At 49.3% G+C, this 22823-nt stretch overlaps 2 protein-coding genes across 3 annotated transcripts in view; both read right to left on the minus strand.

Annotated features, from left to right (window-relative positions):
• GNB1L (G protein subunit beta 1 like) overlaps positions 1-7721 on the minus strand; it is a 59776-nt gene extending 52055 nt beyond the window's left edge. Inside the window, exons 1-2 of one of the 2 annotated variants that reach the window (XM_090290778.1) lie at positions 7582-7721; positions 7220-7317 (exon numbers count right to left, since the gene is read on the minus strand). In XM_090290778.1, the coding sequence (XP_090146904.1) occupies positions 7220-7317; positions 7582-7668 (185 nt within the window). In that variant the 5' untranslated portion in view covers positions 7669-7721. Of the gene's footprint in view, positions 1-7219; positions 7318-7581 lie in introns of those variants that run through there. The other variant, XM_090290779.1, reaches the window with a different exon arrangement.
• Positions 1460-7285, minus strand: RTL10 (retrotransposon Gag like 10). Its single transcript, XM_090290780.1, has 2 exons — positions 7220-7285; positions 1460-5157 (listed from the first exon to the last, which is right to left on the minus strand). Exon 2 carries the CDS (start codon positions 4902-4904, stop codon positions 3699-3701), a length of 1206 nt encoding a protein of 401 aa, XP_090146906.1. The 5' UTR covers positions 4905-5157; positions 7220-7285; the 3' UTR covers positions 1460-3698.
• Positions 7722-22823: the final 15102 nt, after the last annotated feature.

A 22823-nucleotide genomic window follows, 5' to 3' on the forward strand; every position in this document is an offset into this window, starting at 1 on the left:
GCGTGCGTGTCTGGCCATGGTAACAGTGACAGAAGGGGAGAGACACGCCACTTGTGGTTCACTGTGGCCTTGCCCCTCTCTGTGGCTGTGAAAAAACACATCCAGTGGGGCTCCTGTTGGCGTGGGTCTCTAAGGGACTATAAAGGGGAGAGTTGGTCTGTGACAGATCGGGGGTGGCTGAGATGCTGGAAGTTTATTACTGCAGCGCAACCTGGCATATCCTGACTAATACAACAGATAAGAGCTCCATTTACCTCACGCTGCACCGCTGGACCTTCGCGCTGCTGCCAGTCTTGCTGCAGTGAGGCTCACCTGGCAGTCACTAAGGCTCAGGCCACTGCGCAGGCGTTACCTCCTTCAACGCCCCCATGTCCTGTGAGGATAAACTATTCTAACAGCTCAGTCAGGTCAGGTGATAGCAAGGACTGTCATCTTCCAAGTGTGACAGGCAAGGTGAAACCAAGCTCGAGTCCACAACGTGAAGCCCCACACCCACAGAGGAACGAGCAATGACCACCTGCATGCAGGCGAGTGGTCAGCATCTGCGTGCCTAGAATGTCAAGGAGGCAAATTGCAGCATTTGATACTCCAACTAACAGCATGAAGAAGTCTGTTTCTCCATGCCTTCGGCAATTCTGGGTACCTAAAACTTTTAAAATAAGTCCTGGAATCACAGACTGGAAAAAAAAGCACCCCCACTACTTCAATGATTTGTTTTAATGTTGAAATCTTTAATTCATCTGGAGTACAGGTTGGTATGAACAGTGAGGAAGTTATCCACTTTTATTACTTCCCAGATGGCTAGGCAATTGTTTCAACTCCTTTTACTGAATAATCCATTTTACCCCATTAATTTGAAACACCTCTACTATGAATTAAATTCCTTATTTGGCTTTATTCCAAAGTTCTCTATTCTCCTCTATTCATCCATCCACACCAATTTCCAAGCACCTTCATTATTGCAGTTTTATAAAATGTTCAGTATCTCATAGGACCTTTGCCTTAATACTTCCAGTGTTAGAATTTTCCTTGGACACGGGTACTCAAAGAAAACCTCCAATAGTGCCCACTGTGCCCTGTCTTTAGGAAATAAAATCTGTGGGTATTTCCAAAGGACATGAAAGAAAGACACAATCCAGAAGGCAAGCCTAGCACCTCAGCCTGTCCCTAAGCACGTCCGCAAGTGCTGCCAGCCCGTGCCGCTGCCAGGAGCACCCTCCTTAGGGTCACCCGCCTGTGCGGAGAGCCGGGAGGGGTGGATGCCCAAGGGGCCCTTCTCCCACCAAGCATGGCAGGGCCTCCTCTCCCGGTCCTCTATGTTCCTGCTCCCCTAGAGTGGGAAAGTAGCTAGGTCCTTGCAGCTGCCCGAAGGCAGGGCACAGCACCAGAGGAAGCTGTCACTTTGCAACACCACACACACTGCCTGTGTGGCAGGCCAGGCCAGAGCCCTCCCCCCTCCCATCCTCTCCTGATCCCACCCAGGAACGGGCAACTCTGCTATCACTGACGCCCTGCCCTCTTCTCCTTTCCTTTCATGATGACAGCCCAACCACAATAAGACCAATTCTCCAAATTAAAACAGGTCATCGGGCCTCTCCCCACATCCCCTGGGCCTGCCATGGCAGAGCTGGTCCTCAGGAGAGGGGAGTCAGACTACAATCCAAGCCCACAGGAGCTGGGGCACGAGGGAGGAAAAGCCCCAGTGGGCCAGGAGGTAGGGAAAATGGGAACCTTGAGCTGAAGGTCCACTAAATGGAGATAGGAAAGTTAGCCTGTGCACAGGCCAGCCACATAACAGGGGTGTCAACTGGCCAAGTGTCCCAGAAAGCAGCTCTAGGTTCTGCTGCCAGAGCTGTTTTGTCAGCTTAAAGGAGCGCCCTTCTGATAATCACCAACCATGCCAGCCCCACAGGCGGCCCAGGCCGCCGCTGGGAGCAGTCAGACTGTGGCTGGGCAACGGCACAGAGGGGCAGCAGCCACCCCACACAGAAGCACTGGGGCTGGCTAGGATATGCAAGGACTTTCCACATCTGATCAGAAGCAGACTGCTCGTGATTTCTCTTGTCAGCTTGCTTGTTTTACTTTTGGGGTTATATTAGCTTCCCACCTATTTCAAGATTTGCAATTGTTTTACTTACAAAGTATGCCTTAAAATAACTCACTCATAAAACCATCTGAACCCAGGGCCTTTTTAAGTGATAGTAAATAAAATAATCCTAACAATGTACTTTACTTAAAAAATTTTACCAGATGTTTGCTTATTACAATTTTTCCTAAAATAACTAATTTTAGTTGCAGCTCTCATTTTCACTTATTTCTTCTTTCTACTTTCCAGGAAGGTGTTCTTTTGCTTTGTTTACACAATTATAAAACTGAAAGGGGCTTGAAATTCTTGCCTAACCACTCCTCTGAGTAGGTGCAGTGTACCAGTCCTACATTAAGTTTGGCTTGAGGGAGCTTCCCAGCTCAGCTCTCATTATTAGAAAACCCACCCTTGTACTGAACAGGTCTTTCTTCATTCCAATCCTCTGGCCCCCTGGGGCCTCACAACTCCCTGCTGCCTGCTCCTCACTTCACCTCGCTCTCAGAGATCAGTTCTCAAGGCCACACTCCACCTGTCAAGTTCCCCACTCCTACCCATTCAGCCCAACTCCTCAACCAGACACTTCCATCCTCAAAGCTCCCGACCACACATGCAACACTGACTTGGGGTGCTTGTGGCCAGGCCTAGCCGCCTGTTCCTGACGGAATGGGCAGTATTTCTGCCAACGGACAGACTGCTTGTCAGCAGTCACCACACCGCAGGCTCGGCCATGGATCCAACACACATTTAATGAGCACCAACTGCGTATCAGGGACACGAGCTAAGATGGAGCCCCTGCCCTAGAGGCTCACAGTCTACCCAGAGACACAGTCATGTCGTGTTGGGGTTTCAGTGCTGAATCAGCAATGTGCAAGAGGGCAATAAGGCAGGGGCTGTTGAAGAGCCGAAAGTGGGAAGGTAGCAGGGGCAAAGGCACTGAGAGGGAAAAACCCAAGAAAACCAAGTTAACACACAGGAGAAAAACATCCGGAATGGAGTTGAGGCTAAAAGGTGGCCTGCATCCCACCTTCCTGTACTGAGCCTTTGCAGCTGACCAGGGCTGCTGATAAGCCCACAGAAAAGCATCTTTCTCCACCAAAACACCATTGACTCACACTCAACAATGAAAGTGACCACTTCCTCCATGCAACCTTCCTTCAATTCCAGCCCAGAGGGCAGATCACAGAAAGCAGAGATTGGGGGCAGGATCAAGCAAAGACCATCTAGGGACCAGATCCAAACAGGGCTGGTATGACAGACCCAGTCCAGTTACAACCAGGAATTAAGGGGGGTGGGGGGGTTTGTGTGCTTGGGTGGGAAGGGTTTACAAAGACGGTGCAAATATCTGATGGGGACTGACCTACAGAACTCTGCCCACCTAGCAGGAACAAGCTCGGGTGAGGTGGCACTCCAGGGCAGGTGTGGGGATGCTACAGAAAGCCTAGCAGAACGCAGCCTCCAGCCATCAAGGAAGTCAGGGCAAAGGCCAATGTTCTGCTGTGGTGGGGCGAGGGGGTGGTCTCTACTCAGATAAGGCAGAGTCTAAACAAGTGCCCCTCCTGCCCAGCAATGGGGCAATTGTACAGCGCAACACCTGGCAGCGATATGTCTCAAGTCACCTGGCAATGCCACTTGGCCCTGATGGGGGGCTGTGGGGCTCCTTGGCTACGCAGGGCACTTCATCACAAGGGTCACTGCTGTACCTGCCTGAACCATGTTCAGAATCCAGGGTTGCAGGATGAAGAACAGGAGAAAACGATGGCTCTCCTGGAGTCTCCAGGGTGTGCACTGGCTCCCATGGGACACCTAAAGATGCTTCCTGATCTCCCTTGGCCACAGAAACCTCCTCCTCCACCTTCTGGGGTTCTGGACCCTCTGGGTGAGCTGGACCTGGATTTGGGGCAGGGGGTTTAGCAGATTCTGAAAGTACAAGGACAGATTTGGGGGACACCTCCCTTGGCTCAGAGGAGGCAGGTCTCACCAGACCAGGTTTGGTGCTGCAAGCAGAACCGGACAAGGCAGGGGGCTCAGTGGGCCCAGGGCTGCTTTCCTTGGCCAGTTGCTGCTCAGGCAGAACATTTCTGAATGTAGAGTTGGAACTAGGAATAGCAGGTGTGGCCAGAGTGGCCGGGACACGCCTGGGGGTAGCGCTCATGTTGAGTGCCAGGGCCTCTGAGAACCTAGCTAAGTACTGCCTCACCACAGGCAGCTGTGGGGCCACTGGTGGCTGGCTCGAGGCTGGGGGCAAGGGGCAGGGCACTGCAGCATGATACTCAGCAAAATTGTTTGGGTCCTGAATAACCTCCTCGAGATCCTGGCAAAAGCGCTCATAATCATCAGGCAGAGGTAGGTCCCCATCAAGGTAGGGGGCTGCCCATGCCCGAGCTCGGCCTGTCAGGCGCCCGAGGATCTCGCAGACACGGCTGAGGTTGTCCTGGTAGTGCTCGAAGCGGAAAGACATGTAATCACCCAGCTGGGCCAAAAAGCGGTCCAGCAGCCATGGGGAGCCATCAAAGGTGCCTGGGTCTGAACCTGGCACCCAGTGGAAGTCCACCCTGAGGGGTCGTGGGCCAGGCATGCGCACAGCGGGGGAACCCCTTTCTGTGGCCTCACCGCTCACTGTGCTCTTCTGCTCCATGGTTGTGCGCACGCACACAGGGTCCCCACAGCAGGGCTGCTCAATCCAGGGATCCACCAGGGGTGCATAGGCATCCCCAGGAGAGGGCCCGTCGATCTCTTGCCAAGGGCGTGCATTGGCATAATTGGCTGCAGCCCGGATGGGATTTCGAGAACCCTGCCGCCGGCGCCAACCACGAAGCATGCTGGGAGTAGAGCGAGGCAGCTGCACCAACTACTACGAAGAAGGGGAGAGGGAGGAAGAGATGTGCAGGAGAGGAGGGTGGTCAGAAGCAACACTCAGGACACAATAGGACAGAGATGGGCTGGAGAGGGGCGTGGCAAACCCCAGGCGGTCCAGGCAAGTGCTGAGGGCCAGGGGAGCTGACAGCTGCGGCCTCAGGAGAGCTGAGAAGAGCTGATGGGACTGTCAGACGCAGGTCACCATCCAAGGCAATCTGTCCAAAAACAAGGTGGGGAAGAGCGGAAACTAGGCCCGACCATCACATCGGACTGCAAGAGGAGGCAACAAGCAGGCAAACCCTGGGTAACCCACAAGGAGCTCTGAATGGAAGGAGGGCCTGGGAGGTCCAAGAAGGCGGGCAAATGCCACCTGTGACATTTCAAGGACAAGGTGTGATGGCAGATGCTGTCAGTACCAGGAGAAGGAAAGGGGGCCAGGTCAGAACCCCCTGGGCTTCCTGGAGCAGCCTGACTATCTGGGAATTTCAGGAGAATGACAGTAGCAACCTCTTACTGAGTGTTCTCTCCACACCAAACACTGACCCTCTCATAAGGGTGGTACCATAATAATGGCCCCCAAGGAAGAGCGGTGAGTGAAATCCCTTGTCTGCAGCCACACACCAACCAGTAAGTGGAGGAGGCAGCTGAACCTGGCTCTAGAAACCAAACACTTAACCATCAACTTCAACACACCAATTATTCACTACACAGTCTGCTTAAAAGGAGTTTTCTAGCTGCCCCAAACACTAACACTAACTTATGATACGGATGGCCATAAGACTTACATCACAGCATCAGGATCATGGTAGATTCTACCTGCGTGTGTGACAGAAGCCCAGGGACTTGCTACTCTCTTTGTCACTAGCCTTCCAGACTCACCTCACCACCCAGAGTACAGCCTACAGGCAATGCCACCCCGACCCCAAACACCACCTCCCTGAACCCCCCTTTTTCCTTCAAAAGCCCAGCATCTGATACCCCAGGTTTAATCCCACTGGCTGCATCTTCTCTCCCCTCCCTCCTGCAAAGGGCTTGGAGAACAATGACCATCAATCCTGAGTAGCCCAAAGAGCCCTGAAGAGGGAAGGGAGGCTGTAACCATCAGCAGGCAGTTCTTTCCCAGTGCAAGCAGCGCCCCCCAGGGCTCTCACCCGGCCTGGCCTAATGTTAGCCACCTCCCCAGCTTCTCCACAAAGGGAGGTCCACTCCGGGCCTCCACAGAGCTCTCTGCTTCACCTCCCTAATGCAATTTTTCTGACAATCCCTCCACTCATTCCCCAAATGCTCCATCAATTCACACCTAGGGGAATCACAGCCTGCCCACACCTTCATGTGCAGTTTCCTGTGTTCATCTACCCCTAATCAGAGGAGTTCCTCCAGGAAAGCACAGTTCTGTTGGTCTTTCTGCCCAGAACCTCCCAGCGTGGCCTGCAGCACTCGAGGCTGCCAGGGTCACCAACCCCTACTGCTGCCATCCAAGCATTATGGAACTTAGACACATCCTCTACTCTGGGGGCGGTCTTCCATGTGAACAGTCCTTCCCAACCTAATACGAGGAAAGAATATGCCAGGGCCAGCCAGCAGCAGTGGCCCAAGGAGAAGCACATGAATGCAGAACACTGAAGAGTCCAGCCCAGTCCCCTCACCAAGCTCTGAGAAGCAATAACCACACTGCAGCTTCTACCACCAATCTGAAGCTAGGTGTCAGGCCGCCCAGAGACCACACACATCCCGTGCCCAGGAGACAACGCACTACCCAGGTCTCTGCCCTGCCTTCCTCAGAACCTAGCTGTCACCCTCCCCACTCATCAGCATTCCTGTGTGTCCTCTGCAACCTCAGGAAGAAAACTCCTCTGTGCCAAACAGCCAACCCCGCGTGTGCCTGAACATTCCTAAGCCTGAGCCTGACTCGTGCAAGAACCTTGGCTCTCCCACGCCTATCAGTCTGTTGGTCTCTCTCATTTCTCTCCCCACCCTGCCTCGCACTGAAGAACTTGGGCCCTTCTCCTGGACTGGACAGCGTTCTATCAAGGAGCAGGTACCGCGGCTCACGCACACTTGCCTCCGCCAAGTCCAAGCCAAGCACCCTGGAACACTGGAACGTCCTCTGCTCCGAGGAGACCCCGAGGCCCCAGGAATAGAATAACTTGCCTAAAGCCTCATAGCAAGTGCCTCCACTTCAGAGCACACCACGGTACCACCCCTCCCGCAACCGCCATGCAGGAAACCGCGGGGATTTGAGCTCACGAGCTCCACCGCAATAAGAAGCCGACCCACCTACAGCTACGCCAGGCGCCCACGAAGAGGGCCCAAGAATCTGCAGCCAGAGACCTTGCGGACGTGTATCCCTCCGGGGGCGAGAGTCCAAGTGCCACCTAGAAAGTGGAGAACAAGATCGGCCGCCGTGAGGAGAGCGGAAGACGCTACCTCGGGGACGGAGACTGCAGGAACCAACCGAAAATGATTCCAGGCGCCTCCCTTAGCCCCCGGCGAGGACTGATAAACTGAGGCCCACTGGCCAGAAGGACATCGAGGACCTGGTCCGAGGGCTCCGAGCACGTCTCCGCGGAGGGGATTTGGGAAGGGACAGAGGGCGGGATCCCACCGCCGAGCACCCGGGTTCTCACCGCCCCACTGACCCTCGAGCCGAAGACAGCCACCCCAACTCGGAGCAGCGAGGAGCTCAGGCCCACAGCGCTGTGCAGCCACACCCCCTGCGTGCGCATGGCCTCCCCTTACGTCCCCGCACTGGCTCTCGGCCCACACTACGCTGGCCTCCCAATCGGGCCGCGCCTGCGCCGTGCGCCGCGGGGCCGCGGCCGCGCAGACGCTCCCTGGTCCTGCCAGCGCGGCAGCGCGGCGCGAGGGGTGATGGGATCGCTCTCAGCCCTGCGCCAAGTGCCACGAGAGCACAAGTGGTCGCGTGCGCAGGCGCGGGGCGGGCGGAGTAGGCGGGGCTACGTGGGCTGTGCTGCGCCGGCGAGCGGGCGGGGAATACGTAGTGGGTGAGCACTGAGTGGCTAGCGGGAGGGGTCGCGGCGCTCGCCTGGCTCCCGCAGAGGGGCAGCCGGTGATACCACTGGAGCCCGTAGTTACTGCCTTGAGTACGCTGGGCGCTGGAGACTGCGGCCATTAGGGAGGATTTGGGCGTGGAGGGCCCGCCGCGGTCCTTTGTAAAGTCTCTCTCACCACCCAGTGCCCGGTGTTCCTAAGGGGCTGGTTTTACACATCTCCAGCGCGGAGGGAGCGGGCCGGGCAGCGCTGTCCCCGAGGACCTTCCACCTGCATGCTGACAGGCAGGGCCGGTGGGTTTCTCATGGTTGGTGGGTTTTTGCTGTTCTACCCCGGCCAAAGCCGGGCCCAAAGAAGACAATGAGGGCAGGCTGCCGAGGAGTGGAGTGCCAGTCAGCACCCAGAGATGCTAGAAAAACCAGTGGAGGGTGAGATTGGGGGCTCCTCGCGTGCACGGCCCCAGCCTCCTCCCCGCGCCCTCACGGTGCCTAGGCAAGAGGCGGGAGAAGGTGCTACCCCCCAGCTCAAGGACCTAATGTTCCGTGGGCCAAGGACCTGGATGCAGGCCAGGAGTTCCTGGGGCCACTGACAGCCCCAATTCGCTGGAAAAGGATCTTTCCCAAGACGAACCCCTAACACACCAGCTCCCTTTCTGCCCTGGTCTAGTGACTCCTTTCATGAAAGGATCTCTGAAATGTTATCTGCATTTACACCCAAACTCACTCTCTTTGATCTTTGAAACAAATCAAAGATCACATTGTACCTTCACTGGGTCTGTGGGGCTTTCAGCGGCCTGGCCAAAAATAATAAAAGTGGCACCCGGCCAGGAAACGCCTCCTTGAAGCGTGAATGAAACTTGTATTTTTCGGTTGTATCTTTCCTAATTGACCTGATAATTTAAACTTCCTGTCTCAAAGGAGAGGGGGTGTTCCCGACAATTTGGCTTACCTCAGGCGATAGGCAGCTAAGGCCAACTCAGGGCCCATCCACAGGCTTGTGTAAAGGGCTGATCCAGCTGGGCCAGGCCATCAGAAAAAGATATTTTAGTCCAAATTGTTTTGTTTTGTTTATTAATTCAGGCCGTCTAGGTATATGAGTATATATGTTTTAAATTGTAGTAAAATATACATAACAAAATTTACCATTTTAACTATTTGTAGGTACCCAGTTCAGTGACACTAACGGCACTCACACACGCCACTAAGCAGCTCCAGCACTTATCCCAAATAGAAACTGTGCCCATAAAACACTTAACTCCTCACCACCTCCCCTTTCCCAGCCCCCGGTGATCTCTATTCTACTTTGTATTAATTTGCCTATTCTAGGTACTTTCTACAAGTGGAATCACATTGTCATTTCACTTACAATAGTGATTTAAAGGTTCATCTGTTGTAGCATCTATCAGAACTTTGTTTCTTTTTAAGGCAGAATAATATTCCGATATATGTACATACCGTATTTTGTTTATCCATTTATCTGTTAACGGACACTTGGGTTGCTTCTGTCTTTTGGCTACCATGACTTAATGGTGTTACGAACATCGGTACTCAAATACTTGCTTGAGGACCTGCTCTCAGTTCTTTCAGGTGTATCCCTGAAGTGGAATGGCTGAATCATATGGCAGTCCTACGTTTAACTTTCTAAGGAGCTGCCAAACTTTTCCGCAGCAGCTGCACCATTTTATACTCCCGCCAGCAATGCACCAAATTTCTAATTTCTTCACATCCTCGCAATCATTTGCTCTCTTCTACTTTTTTGTTAATAGCCATCCTAATGGGTGTGAAGTGGTATCTCGTGGTTTTGGTTTGCATTTCCCTAGTGACTAGAAATATTCAGCATCTTTTCACGTGTTTGTTTGTTGGCCATTTGTATGTCTTTGGAGAAATGTCTATTCAAGTGTTTGCCCATTTTTAAATTGCATTGTTTTGTTGTTGAATTATAGGGTTTTTGGGGGGGGTTGTTTGATTTTGGTATATTTTGGTTATTAACCTCCTATCAGATACATGATTTGCAAATATTTTCCTCATTCTGTGAGTTATCTTTTAACTCTTTTGATGGTTTTCTTTGATGGACAACTTTTAATTTTGATAAAGTAGAATTACCCATTTTTTCTTTTGTTGTCATCCACAAAATCAGTGCCAAATTCAATATTATAGAGATTGTCCCTTGTTTTCTTCTAAGGGCTTTATAGTTTTAGCTCTTACATTTAGGTTTTTAATCTATTTTGAATTATTTTTGTAAACTTGGTGTAAAGTAATGGTCCAACTTCATTCTTTTGCATGTGGGTATTCAGTTTTCCCAGTACCATTTGTTGAAAAGACTGTCTTTCCCCATTGAATGGTCTTGGCACCCTTCTCAAAAATCAGTTGACGATAGCCCTGACAATCAGCTGGTTGGATGTCATTTCACAAAGCAAAAGCTGGTTTGATTCCCAGGCAGAACACATGCCTGGGTTGTAGGTTTGGTCCCTACAGTCGGGATGCATATGAGAGGCAACCAATTGATGTTTTTTCTCTCTCTTTCTCCTTCCCATCCCTTCTCTCTAAAAATAAATAAAATCTTTAAAAAAAATCAGTTGATGATAAATGCAGAGGATTTTGCTGGAATCTATTTTATTCCATTGGTCTGTACATCTGCTTTTATGTCAGGCATTCATGATTACTGCAGCTTCATAACAAGTTTTGAATCCTCCAACTTTTTTTTTTTCCGAGATTGTTTTGGCTATTGAGGTCCCTTGAAATTCCATATGAATTTCAGAATGGGTTCTTCTATATCTGGGGAAAAAAATCCTGTTGGGATTTTGATAGGGGTTGCACTTAAACTGTATGCTACTTTGTGTATATGGATATTTTAACAATTTTGTCTTCCACTCCATGAGTATGGGATGACTTTCCATTTATTTAGGACTTCATTTATTTCAGTGATGTTTTGTAGTTTTTAGTGTACAAGTCTTTTACCCCTGTGGTTAAATTTATTTCTATATATTTTATTCTCTTTGATGCTATTATAAGTGGAATTGCTTTCTTAATTTCCTTTTTGGATTGTTCATTGTCAGTGTATTAGAGATATGCTGACTTTTGTGTGTTGATTTTGTATCCTGAAACTTTGATTAATACATTTATTAACTCTAGTAGCATTTTTGTGAAATCTTTAGTTTTCTCAATAGATCATATCTGCAAACAAATCATTTTACTTTTTCCTTCCCAATTTGAATGCCTTTATTTCTTTTTCTTGCCTTACTGCTCTGGCTAGGATTTCCAGCACTAAATTGAGTAGAAGTGGTAAGAGCAGGAACAGTTTCCAGTTTTTCACCATTGAGTGTGATGTTGGCTGTGGGTTTTTTTATATATGACCTTTATTATATTGAGGAAATGCCCTTTTATTCCTAGTTTATTGAGTGTTTTATTATAAAAAGGTATTGAATTTTATTAAATGCTTTTTTTCTGTGTCAATTGAGGTAATCATGTGGGTTTTTCCCTTCTATTGATATGTTGTGTTACATTAATTTTGTTTTGTATTTTTAAAAATGGTTTTAACTTTGCTGTGAGCTGGATCCTTAAGAGAACCCAGTGCTACCTTTTCACCCATGTAGTGGGTTGAGCTAACCCATCAAGTGTCCAGCATGTCATCTCAAGGTCCTCATCTCATGATGAGGCAGGAGTCAGCTCATTTCACAGATGGAGAAGCTAGGCTTCATGAAGGCCAGGACTTGCCTGAGTAATAGTAAACTTGAGAATTCCTACACAGCTTGCAGCCCCTCCTTTGGAAGTGCCCCCATTTGTCCTGGGTACCACATATAAGGTTTTGAATTGGGAGGCCCAGAGGCAGTGGGCAGGCAGGGAGATGGAGCCAGGACTTGGGTTGTGAAGTACTGACGGCGGCCCTGTGGCCCCCCAGAGACGGGACGGCAAGAAAGCAGGGATGTGCAGCCCAAAAGAGCTGCCACCAGCTGTCCAAGGACTTAGCCTCTCAAGCCTGCCTGTATTTCTTGCACTTGGACTTTTATCAGAGCCCTTCCCTGGAGTCAGCTGGCAGATATTCAGAGCCCAGAACAGGGAGAGGCAGAGTCTCTCTGTTTATCAAGCCTCGTCTTGCTCCAACAGAAGTTTGAACCCTTTGGAGCCGTCTCATAGGTTCCAGTATCATTTCCCAGAAAGGGGTCTCTTTGCTGCCCAGCTGGTGGGCCGTGCTCCACAAGATTAGTATGGATGCCTCAGAGACCCTTCCAACCTAGCCAGGGTGCTAGGCGCCTGAGCCTGGTGTCCCTGGGGTTCCTTGTGCTTCAGCCTTGTTATGGACTGAACGTTTCTGCCCCCTTCCCCGTCCATATGTTGAAATCCTCTCCGCCCCCTCCCCGACCAAGTGTGATGGTGTTAGGAGGTGGGGCTTTCAGAGGTATGACATGACAGTCTCATAAATGGGACTATTACCCTTATAAAACAGCCTAACAATATCAAATCTTCTAATCCATAAACAGATTATGTCTCTTCATTTTTTAAGATCTTCATTAATTTCTTTCAGGAAGTGTTATCGTTTTCAGTACACAGATTTGCAAGTATTTTGTTAAATTTATCCCTAAACATTTTAAGGGTTTAGATACTATTGTAAATAGTATTTTAAATTTTTTATTTTCCAGTTGTTCTTTACTTGTATGTGAAAATAGAATTGACTTTTATCTGATGTTCTTGCTAAATTCACTTAATAGTTCTAGTAGTTTTATAGATTCCTTAGAAATTTATAGGTACACAACCATGTCATCTACAAATAAAGACAATTGTCCTTTCTTATATATATGACATTTGTATATCTGTGTATGAGTGTGCATACATATGTATATATATATATATATATATATACACATAAATATATGATTTTTAATTGGCCTATTTCAGTGGCAGGACTTTCAGTAATCAAGTTCAGTAAAAGTGGTAGGAGTAGGCATCCTTGACCTGTTCCTAATCTTAGAAGGAGAGTGTTTGATCTTTCACTATTAAGTCTGGTGTCAGCGGTTGATGTTTTTCATAGGTGCCTTTTTTATCAGGTTGAGGGAGTTTCCTTTGAGTCCTAGTTTGCAAAATTTTTGTTTTTTCATAAATGGGTGTTGAATTTGGTCAAATGCTTTTATTCCATCTTTGCTATGATCACAGTATTTTTTTTTTTTCATTCTGTTAATGTAACAAATTACAAGGATTAGATGTTGAATGTAAAACCACTTGCATTCCTGGGATAAACCCCACTTGGCCATAATGAATTCCTTGCATGTATTGCTAGGTTCAAGCACTCATATTTTGCTAAGGACCTTGATCTACGTACTTAAGGGATATTGGTTTGTTCTTTTCTTTTCCTGTAATGTCTTTGTCTGGTTTTATATCAGGGTAATACTGGCCTCATAAACTGACTTGGGAAGTGTTTTTTCCTCCTCTACATTCTGAAATAATGGGTGTAGCTTGGCATTATTTCTTCCTTAAATGTTCGCTAAAATTCATCAGTGAAACCATCTGGGCCTAGAGTTTTTTTTTTTTATTGGATATTTTTAATAAAGAATGTAATTCCTTTAATAGATATAAAGCTATTCATATTTTCTACTTCTTCTTGTGAAAGTAAAGGAATCTGTCCATGACTAACTTATAAAATGTATTGAATTAAGTCTGTTCATAATATTGCCTTATTACCTTTTTAATGCCTATTGGTTCTGTAACATTGTTGCCTCTTTCACCCCTGATATTGGTCATTTTATTGTTTTTTTTTTCAAATAACATTTTATTGATTTTTCTATTATTTATTTTGTTTTACTGATTTCCACTTATATTTATTATTTCCATCATTTTATTTCCTGTGGTCTGAATTTGCTCTTTTTTTCTGGTTTCCCAAGGAGGTTGCTTGGGTCATGAATCATAAACCTTTTTTCTTTTTAACATAAGAACTTAAAGCGTTGTATTTCCCTCTAACCACTTACTTAGCTGCATTTGCAGAAATAAGGATGTATTGTGTTTTATTATCATTCGGTTCAAAATAGTCTTCAGCTTGCCTTGTGAGTTCTTTGATCCCTAGGTTATTTAGAGTATGTTGTTTAATTTTTAAATATTTCAGGGACTTTCAAAATGTCTTTTTCTTATTTTTATTGTTCTATGTGTGCCTGAAAGAATGTGAAGAATAAAACAAATGTGAAGAAAAATATGGGAATCTGGTTAAATAGCTTTGGAAAAACTCTTTGGTATTCTTATAATGTTAACCATATACCTATATTATGACCTAGCCATTTCACTCCTACGTATATATCCAAAAGAAGTGGAAACATATGTCCACACAAAGAGATGTACATTAATAGTCACTGAAGCTTCATTGACAATAGATAAAAATAACTAAAATATTCACTCAAATTGGTGAATGGATAAACAAAATGTGGTGCATCTATAGAATGGAACACACTCATCAAGAAAAGAAATTGATAATCAGCTATTAATATACAACTAAAAGAAGGCACAGAAGAGCACATACTATATGAACCCATTTATATAAAATGGTAGAAAATGGAAACTAATCAATAGTGATGGAAAGCTGATCAGTCGTTGCTTGGAGTAGGAAGTGTAGGAGAGATGGGAAAGGGGCATAACGAAATTTTGGGAGGAGGAGGATGGAAGTTTCTATATCTTGATTTTGGGGGTGGCTTCCTGAGTTTGTGTTTATCTGTCAAACATATCAAATTGTACCCTTTAAATGGGTGCAATGTATCATATGTAAATTATACCTAAAATTTTAATTTTTAATAAAGTTCTAACCAGAAAGTACTCATCAGAGTACAGGAAAAATAAAGTGGCTTTCTGTTGGAAAAAAAAAAAAGTTTATTCTGTAGTTGTTGGGCATAGCATTCTATAAATGTCCATTACGTTTCAGTGGCTGATACTATTGTTCAACTCTTCTGAAATATTTCTAGTTATTGTGTCAGTTGCTGAGAAAGAAGTGTTAAAACCTCTATGATTATGGATTTGTCCATTTCTCATTTGAATTGTGCAATTCTGTCGTTAGGTGCATACATATTTTATGATTGTTATGCTTTCCTGATGCATTGAGACTTTTTTCACTGTGAAATCTCCTTTTCTATCTTTGGTAAAGTTCTTTCTCTTGCAGTCTTTGTTGTTTGATATGAATATAGCCTCACCGACTTTCTAATGCTTAACTTTTGGATTATCTTTTAATCTTTCTATTTTCAATGCCGATGTGTCTTTATATATAGACAGCTCTTGTAGACAACATATAGATGAATTTTGCTTTTTCAAAAATCAAGTATGACAATCTCTGTCTTTTATGGAGAGTTTAATCCATTTATGTAATTATTGATATGAGTAGGTTTAGGCTACCACTTTGCTATTTGTTTTCTATTTGTCCTATTCCTCCCTCCTTTCCTTCCTTCCTTCCTTCCTTTCTCCTTTTTTTCTTTTCTGTTATTCCTCTTGTTTCTCCTTTTGGGTATACCAATTCTTTTAGTATTTCATTTTAATTCCTCTTTTGACTTTTAGCTGTACATCTTTGTGTTATATTTAGTCGTTGCTCTAGGACAGTGGTTCTCAACCTTCCTAATGCCACGACCCTTTAACACAGTTCCTCATGTTGTGGTGACCCCCAACCATGAAATTATTTTCATTGCTACTTCATAACTAATTTTGCTACTGTTATGAATCGTAATGTAAATATCTGATATGAAGGGTGTATTTTCATTGTTACAAATTGAACATAATTAAAGCATAGTGATTAATCACAAAAACAATATGTAATTATATATGTGTTTTCCAATGGTCATAAGCGACCCCTATGAAAGGGTCGTTAGACCCCCAAAGGGATCGCGACCCACAGGTTGAAAACCGCTGCTCTAGGAGTTAGAACAAACACATTTAATTTACTATAATCTACTTAGAGTTAATACTGTACCACCTCACAATGACTGTAAGAACCCTGCAATGGTATAATTCCATTTGCAACCATCTTTTTTGCTGTTACCATGGTTTTTATTCATATAAACCCAACTGTACATTATTATAATTCTTACTTTAGGTAATCAGCATCTCTTAAAGAAAATAAGAGAAGGGAAAAAATAGTCTTTTAAATTTCCCTACATAGTCACCATTTCTGGTATTCTTCATTGCTTTCTGTCAGCCTCAGTTTCCAAATCTGGTATAATTTCTCTTCAGCCTGAAGAACTTCCTATCGCAGTTCTTATAGTGAGAGTCCTCTGATGAGGACTGACCTCAGCTGTCATTTATCTGAAAATGTTTCCATTTTTCCCTCACTGAAATATTTTTACCGGACATCCATTTCTAGGTTGGCTTTTCTTTTCCACACCGAAATTTTGTTTAATTGTTTTTGATCTATACTTTTTTCTGATGTGAAGTCAGACATATGTAATGTGTTCTTATTTTTCTGGCTGCTTTCAAGGTTTTCTCTTTATCTTTGGTTTTAAGAGTTCGATTGGCTTTATGTTTGCTAGGGTGGATCTCTTGCAGGTTTGCCTTTAGTCCCAACGCAAACTCTTTAGTCCTGGGACATAATTTCTTCTCCGGCAGCAGGGACTTTCTGTGGTTCCAATGCAGAGCCCGCAGTATTTACACAGTGCCTGCAATGTGGCAGGACTTGTGACCCAAACCCTGTCCTCCCCCGTGGCAGGTGAGAGCTGAGTCTCTGTTCACCTGTTATCTTCCTCCTGGACCTTCTGAATCTTGGTCATGCATGTGCGGTTCAGGAGTTTACCAAGGGTTTGAGGGGAGTGTGTATGCAGGTTTTCGAGGATTTTCTCCTTTGTGCCCAGATGCTCTGGCTGACCCAAACTCTATCCTCTGGCTCCTCGAGCCAATAGGACTGCAGCTTCTCACGCTAGTCACCCATGCCGGTGCCCTAACCGCGGGCCCTCAGGGTAAATGCAGTGTAAACAAGGATCTCACTCAGTGACTTTCTCTTCTTCAGTAGTGGGAACCCCTCCGGTTTCTGGCTGCTCTGGGGTGATCTTCAGTACTTTCAATGACTTATCTTTTCTATTTTGTCTGGGGTTGGTCATTTCTATCTGTGGAAAAGTTAGCCCTATCCACCCTGCTCAGTTATTGCCCAAACCAGCCCCTCCATCTGTTTGTCTCACAAGCTTCAATCTAGTTGTGCCTGCCTTTGTGGTTAGGACACACGGTGTCTGATGAAGGGCTTGGGACAGATCTGCTGCTGTGCCCCCCTGGTGTGGTCCTGGCATATCAGCACTGGGAGGAGGTAAGCTGAAGGAAGTTGGTCTGGTTCTACGCCACACCCCTCTGTCCACAGGTGTCTAGTGTGTGGAGCACATGCACTCAGATTTTGCAGAGCACAGACATTTTGGAATAGGAAACATCACATAAAGACTTCACACCAACATTCATTTGACAGCCATTCTTTGAGCACCAATCATGTGCCAGGTACCATGTTGGGGATGGAGATGTGAGGAGGGAGGCTGCTTCAGGGCAAGAGGAAGAGGTGGTAATACAGAAACCGGATTTCGTGGAAGCCCAAAGCTGGCCCCTCGCCAGGTGTCAGGGAAAGCTTCCTAGAGGGGGAACTCTGCACTGAATCTTAACTAAAGAGAGGGAGTAGGGCAGAGGGTGGATGCACAGCTTTGGGCTAAGGGAACAGCATGAACAAAGGCTAAGGAAGGGCCACATATGTGCTCTGGGAGAAAGTACAAGGCAGGAGTAAGAGGAGCAACCCCCTTCATTGAGGTGTTAGGTCCTCCCAGCGGCTCTCAGTGGGTTGGGGTGGGGTTAGAGTTTGTCTGAGCTGGTCAAGGCAAGACTCACTCTGTGCCTGGGCCTCCTGGGACAGCTTCCCGCCCTGACATGCTCAGGCACCAGGGAGCCGATAGGTATCACACCTTTTGAGAGAGGGAAGGCGCTGGATGAAACTCTGACTTGTAAAGAGGAGGCTGATGTGAACAACATACTCCATTTATACAACTTCTCCCCTCCCAAAGACTTTGAAAATCAAACACTCCCCAAGCTGTGGAAACCCAACCTCTGCTAAGTGTTAGGACTTTATTACTATAATCACCCGGCCCAATTCCAGCCACCACAGGCTAAACAATGAGCTATTGAAGCCGTTTGCAGGTCTTACCTCCCATCCACCCTCTTCTGCAGTCAGAGGCCTGGTACTGAGGCCATGGTGGGCAAGGTGGCAGTGTGGCTAAAACACTGCGACCCATGGGGACTTCTCGGGTGGTCTGGGCCCCAGTTTTCTCATTCATCGAGAGGGAGCCCCCCTCAGAAAAACCACATTCAGATGTTGTTTTGATCTCCTCGTTCTCCTATCTCAACCTGGTAGTTCAAGAGCTAATTACATCCGCTCTGAGGAAATTTTGGGTATGCGGATTCTTCAAAGATGCTAAAGACCACGAGGTGCCATTAACTTCTCATCACACATGGCCTGCGTGCCTCGCTAAAAGAACTGTAAAAGAGGGAGCCTGTGGGGTGCCCAGCGCTGTGTTGTTCACATACATGTGCCTGGAGCCAAGTCCCCTGTGACCTTGGCTGGTCAGGGGTCAGTGGTCAGATCAGGGAGCTGGGCCCAGCTGGCTCCTGACCCCTAGCTATTACATAACAAGGTCACACGGTCTCTTGTTTATGGTTCCACTTTATTCCCAAGCATTTGGTGTTATTTGATCATCAGTTATAAGCCAAAAAGATCCCAATTTTATTAGGGAAAAAAAGCTTAATTTCATGGCCAGATCACTGTCCCATGAAACCCTAGAGGCCGGGACCTCAGTAGGCTTGAGGTGGGCCTGCCTCGCCTGTCACTTCTGCTGTCGCCACTGGCTTTGAATTTCCTGATTGGACCAGCCAGGCAGCCGAGGGCTCGGCTGTTTCCTAAGCTCAGCCACGCTCGTCAGGGTCGGCTTTTCACCCTGTGGGTGCCCAACTCCCTCTCCTGTTCTGGTGGGGGTCAGCTCTAAACACAACAGGCACATGGGAGGGGGTCTTCTTGCTGCCCCCTCACATGGTGCTGGGAAGGCTGCTGGGTCCTGGTTTGGGTTTCGGGATTAGGGAAACCTGAGCACCATAGCACGCTGGGGCTGGGATTAGTTGAGCTCAGCTCTAAGATGCTTTGCTGGGCCCATGGGGCCCACTCAGTGGCTTCTTTGCTGCCCTCGCAGGCACAGGTGCTTGGCCCGGGACCAGGGTGTGCAGGACTCCTAGAGCCCTCAGTGGCAGGACCAGAAACCCGAGAGACTGCTGGAAGCTGGGGTGGCAGATAGGGGAGGAGTGGGGACAGGGCTGAGCAGACAGCAGATCAGGCCTGCTCAGAGCAGGTCTGCAGAGGAGTGCACTGGGCTGTCCTGTCTGGCAGACGTTACATCCAGGTCTAAAGGTTGTGGCCCCAGCCGTCTCATGATCAAGTGCATGTGGAACAAGAAGCAGCATCTGTAAAATCGGTCCAAGCCTATGTCTACCCTGCCCCCTTCCTGGGGCATCACTCTTGCAGTCTCTCAGCCCTGCTTCTGCTGGGTGGGGACCCCTGAGGTTGGGAGGGAAGGTAAGTGGCTCTCAGAGGGGAGCTGGGGGGCTTAGCCAGCTGTGGGCAACTCAGGGAGGCAGGAGTGGCTCCTGGTGGCCCACTCCTGAGCACCCTGGCCTGGACCCTGATGTACTCATGAGAGCCAGATGCCAATATGTGCACTTTCAGTGAGTGATGTGAGTGTAGGGCATTGAGGCCATGCAAGGAACCCCCTCGCTGGGCACCTAGAGCATGAACAGTGTGCAGAGGGCTCAGTGATGTGGCCTGGAAGCCACCGGTCTCTCAAGATGACACGGGTCCTGATGAGCACACTACCTGGCCAACTCAGGGTGCCCCTCTTGCAGGGTCCTGGGTTCCTTGCACTGCAGCAGCTCCCAGCAGCTCTGCACCCAGAGGTGAGCAGCCCGTGAGAGGCTCAGGCCTGTATCAGGCTGGGGCCCAGGGCACTGCCTGTGTCTCCAAGCTGCTGTGTGTGGCCTTATCACTGTGGGACAAGCCACCCCAGGGTCCTAAGGGGCAAGCCCAAACCTGAAGCCTCAGACATAGGCACCGTGAACCATAGGGACCACCTGATGCAGACCTGTTTCTCACGGGGCAGCTCTGCCTGCAAGGGCCCCTGTCTCAGCTCAGTGGTCACTTCCTCAGCCAGGCCTGCCCGCCGCACTGAAGCACACTAAAGCATGGCTGAAGCATGCATGGGGCGGGTGTTCCTGCTATTTCCGAGAAAACCTGGGGGGCTTGGCAGGGCTGTGAGATGTTGGGAAGACACCAGCAGCCTGCAGAGGGTCTGGAGGGGGATTGCAGCCTGGGCATCTCGGCCACCTCCTGTGAGTTGATGCCCCCTTCTGCACCTCCTGCTGTCAAGTCCTGGGTCCCCCCCTCTGGCATGGACCACCCCTCCCTTGCCTCAGCTATTTTGTCTTCAGTCCAGCCCTCAGTAACTGCCTGTCACCCCTCCTCGGGGCCTCGGGACCTTCCGGGACAGCACATCGGTGGGCTAGAAAAGGAAGAGGAGTGGCTGCCAGCCAGATGGTGACTCGCCCAGCTTCAGGGCCAAGACTGAGGTGGGGAGGGGATGGTTTGGCCCCTGAGCAGCAGCCCCTCTCCCTCCCGTGTTGTTGCGCAATCCGAGCCATGAGCAGAAGCGTGCAGGACGTCGCCGGGGGTAATTGTAGGTTACAAAACAATCTGAGGAATTAAAATCATATTTTCATTGCACCATAAAAGCATGCAAAGGCGGCGGGAAGGCGGCCCTCAGGCCAGGTGGAGAGCACCTGGCCTGTGGCGCTCTGGCCCCTCCCTCAATTCCTGGGAGGCGGGGACAGGGTATGGGTGGGCCTAGAGAGGGGCCTCAGGCCATGCAGCGAGCCTGGAGTGAGACAGCTAACACTGCAGCTCCGTGCCACGTCCTGCTACCTGCGCTCTTATTTAAACTTGAGACCCATGTGCACCGTGGGCCCTATTCTGAGTGAAGCAGCTGTTGGGACATCCTGCCCAGCCAGGGGTACCCACCCACAGAGTGGTGGGTACATTCAGGACATCCAGGTTACTAGGCCCCATAGCTGGCAATCGCGTACTGACAGGGCATGTGGCTTGAAGGTGGCCCAGGTGACAGCAGTTGCCAAGGCCAAGCCCTTTGTGGCTGGCCTTCACCTGAAACACCCACTGCTCGTGAACTGGGCTAGGCCCCTGCCCACCACTTACTGGAAGGGTGTGAGCCCCCATGCAGGGGAGCCCGTGGGCCTGGGGTCTCTGGGCCAGGTGCCGCAGACCTGCAAGGCCACACAGGCAGCATCCCCCAAGAGCTGTCCTGAGCACCTCCAGGGTTGGACGGTGTGGCTGGCAGCGCCCAGCACCATGGACGCTGTCTTCTCTCCTAGGTGATAGCACAGGCTGGGCACAGCACAGCAGCAGGCGTACACGGCAGGTGCGCTGGAGCGAGGTCCGCGCTGGGGCAAGGGTGTGCGAGAAAACCGCGGGGGGAGGGTAGTGGGGGTAGGCACATGTGGACAGCACTCTGGCTGCCAGTGACGGGGAAACCTGAGCCTCATCACAGAGAGGTGCCCAGGGTGTACTGAGGGCTCCCACACAGGCAGCATCACTTCCATCATCACAAAAAGCAATGAGGCCATTCCAGGTTCCCCTTTTGTCCCAGAGCAGAGGCTGTATCCACAAGTCCCTGCCTAGAAGGGGCCCCTTCTGCTGCCAAGTGTCAGCTGACCTCTGCGGACCTCACCTTCGCCTCCAAGACAGGGGCACACCTGCTCCCAGTGGAGAGGCGGCCCTCCAGCCCTCCGAGCAGGATCCGGGTGGGGCGCGCCGCCAGCCGTGCGTTAAATGGGACACGGCTGATCTCGCACTGCACTTGTCGAGAGGGCCCGGCCCAGCCCAGCACTTGGCATCTTAATTGGGCGTCTGAGAGCTCCTGCACACGCTTCACACAGAGTCTGAGGCTCCCGTAGGCCCATTAAGGTGCAAAGACATTCCTTTGTTTGCTGACAAGCAGGGTCCCATCCAGGGCTCCCGGGCCGGCAGACTAAGTGATGTTTTCTTAAGAAAGACACGAGATTAACCGCCACTAAAGCCTCAGCACAATGCCAGGCCCTGCCCATCGCTGTCAGCGCTCTCTCTCGGCAGTGACTGACAGGTGCAGCCGGTGCAGACTGACGTTCCCTGGGCCCATCAAGCCTCAATGTGCAGGATTAGCCTGAGCACAGCAGACAAGCTAGCTTGGAGGCCACCATGAAAACGTAATGAGGTGCCTGACATTCAGGGGACAGAAAGCTTCCAAAACCCCTGCCCTCTCCTGTCACTGGGTCACACCATTGGCAGGACGCTCTGAAACAAAGCCAGAGGCCTCCCACCCCTCATGAGCACGAGGTGGGAGTTCAAAGCACCTGTAAAGCACACAGAGGGTCCTGGGATTCCCCGAGGTCTGTGCCGGGAAGGAAGTGTCAGGATCTTCCGAGGCCCTGACGTTGGGAATGCAGTGCTGCTACCCCAGTTCCCACCGCAGAACGACTTGGAAGCGGTTCTCAAATGATAAAAGGAGGTGATGGGGGCAGGGGAGCGATGGGGTGAGTGACAGGCCCCACCCCCACCTGGGCCATCCTGGGGCAGGTAGGGGCTACTACAGGCAGGGCACGCTTCAGGGAAACACCCTCTTTATTTGCACTCCAGAAACACCAGGGGAGCTCGGACGTGGGCAGCCCATGGGGTGGGTTTCTGCGCAGGTCGTCATCATCTGGCATCGGGGGCCTAGCAGGGCCGGCCCAGGCAGGAGGGTGTGGACAGTACAGGTGTGAGGGTTGACAACCCCCAGAAGCCATCCCTACAGGTCCAGGGGCAGTCC

The sequence above is a fragment of the Furipterus horrens genome, unplaced genomic scaffold, assembly GCF_987537825.1.
Source record: "Furipterus horrens unplaced genomic scaffold, mFurHor1.1.pri manual_scaffold_11, whole genome shotgun sequence".
Taxonomy (NCBI): Eukaryota; Metazoa; Chordata; class Mammalia; order Chiroptera; family Furipteridae; genus Furipterus; species Furipterus horrens.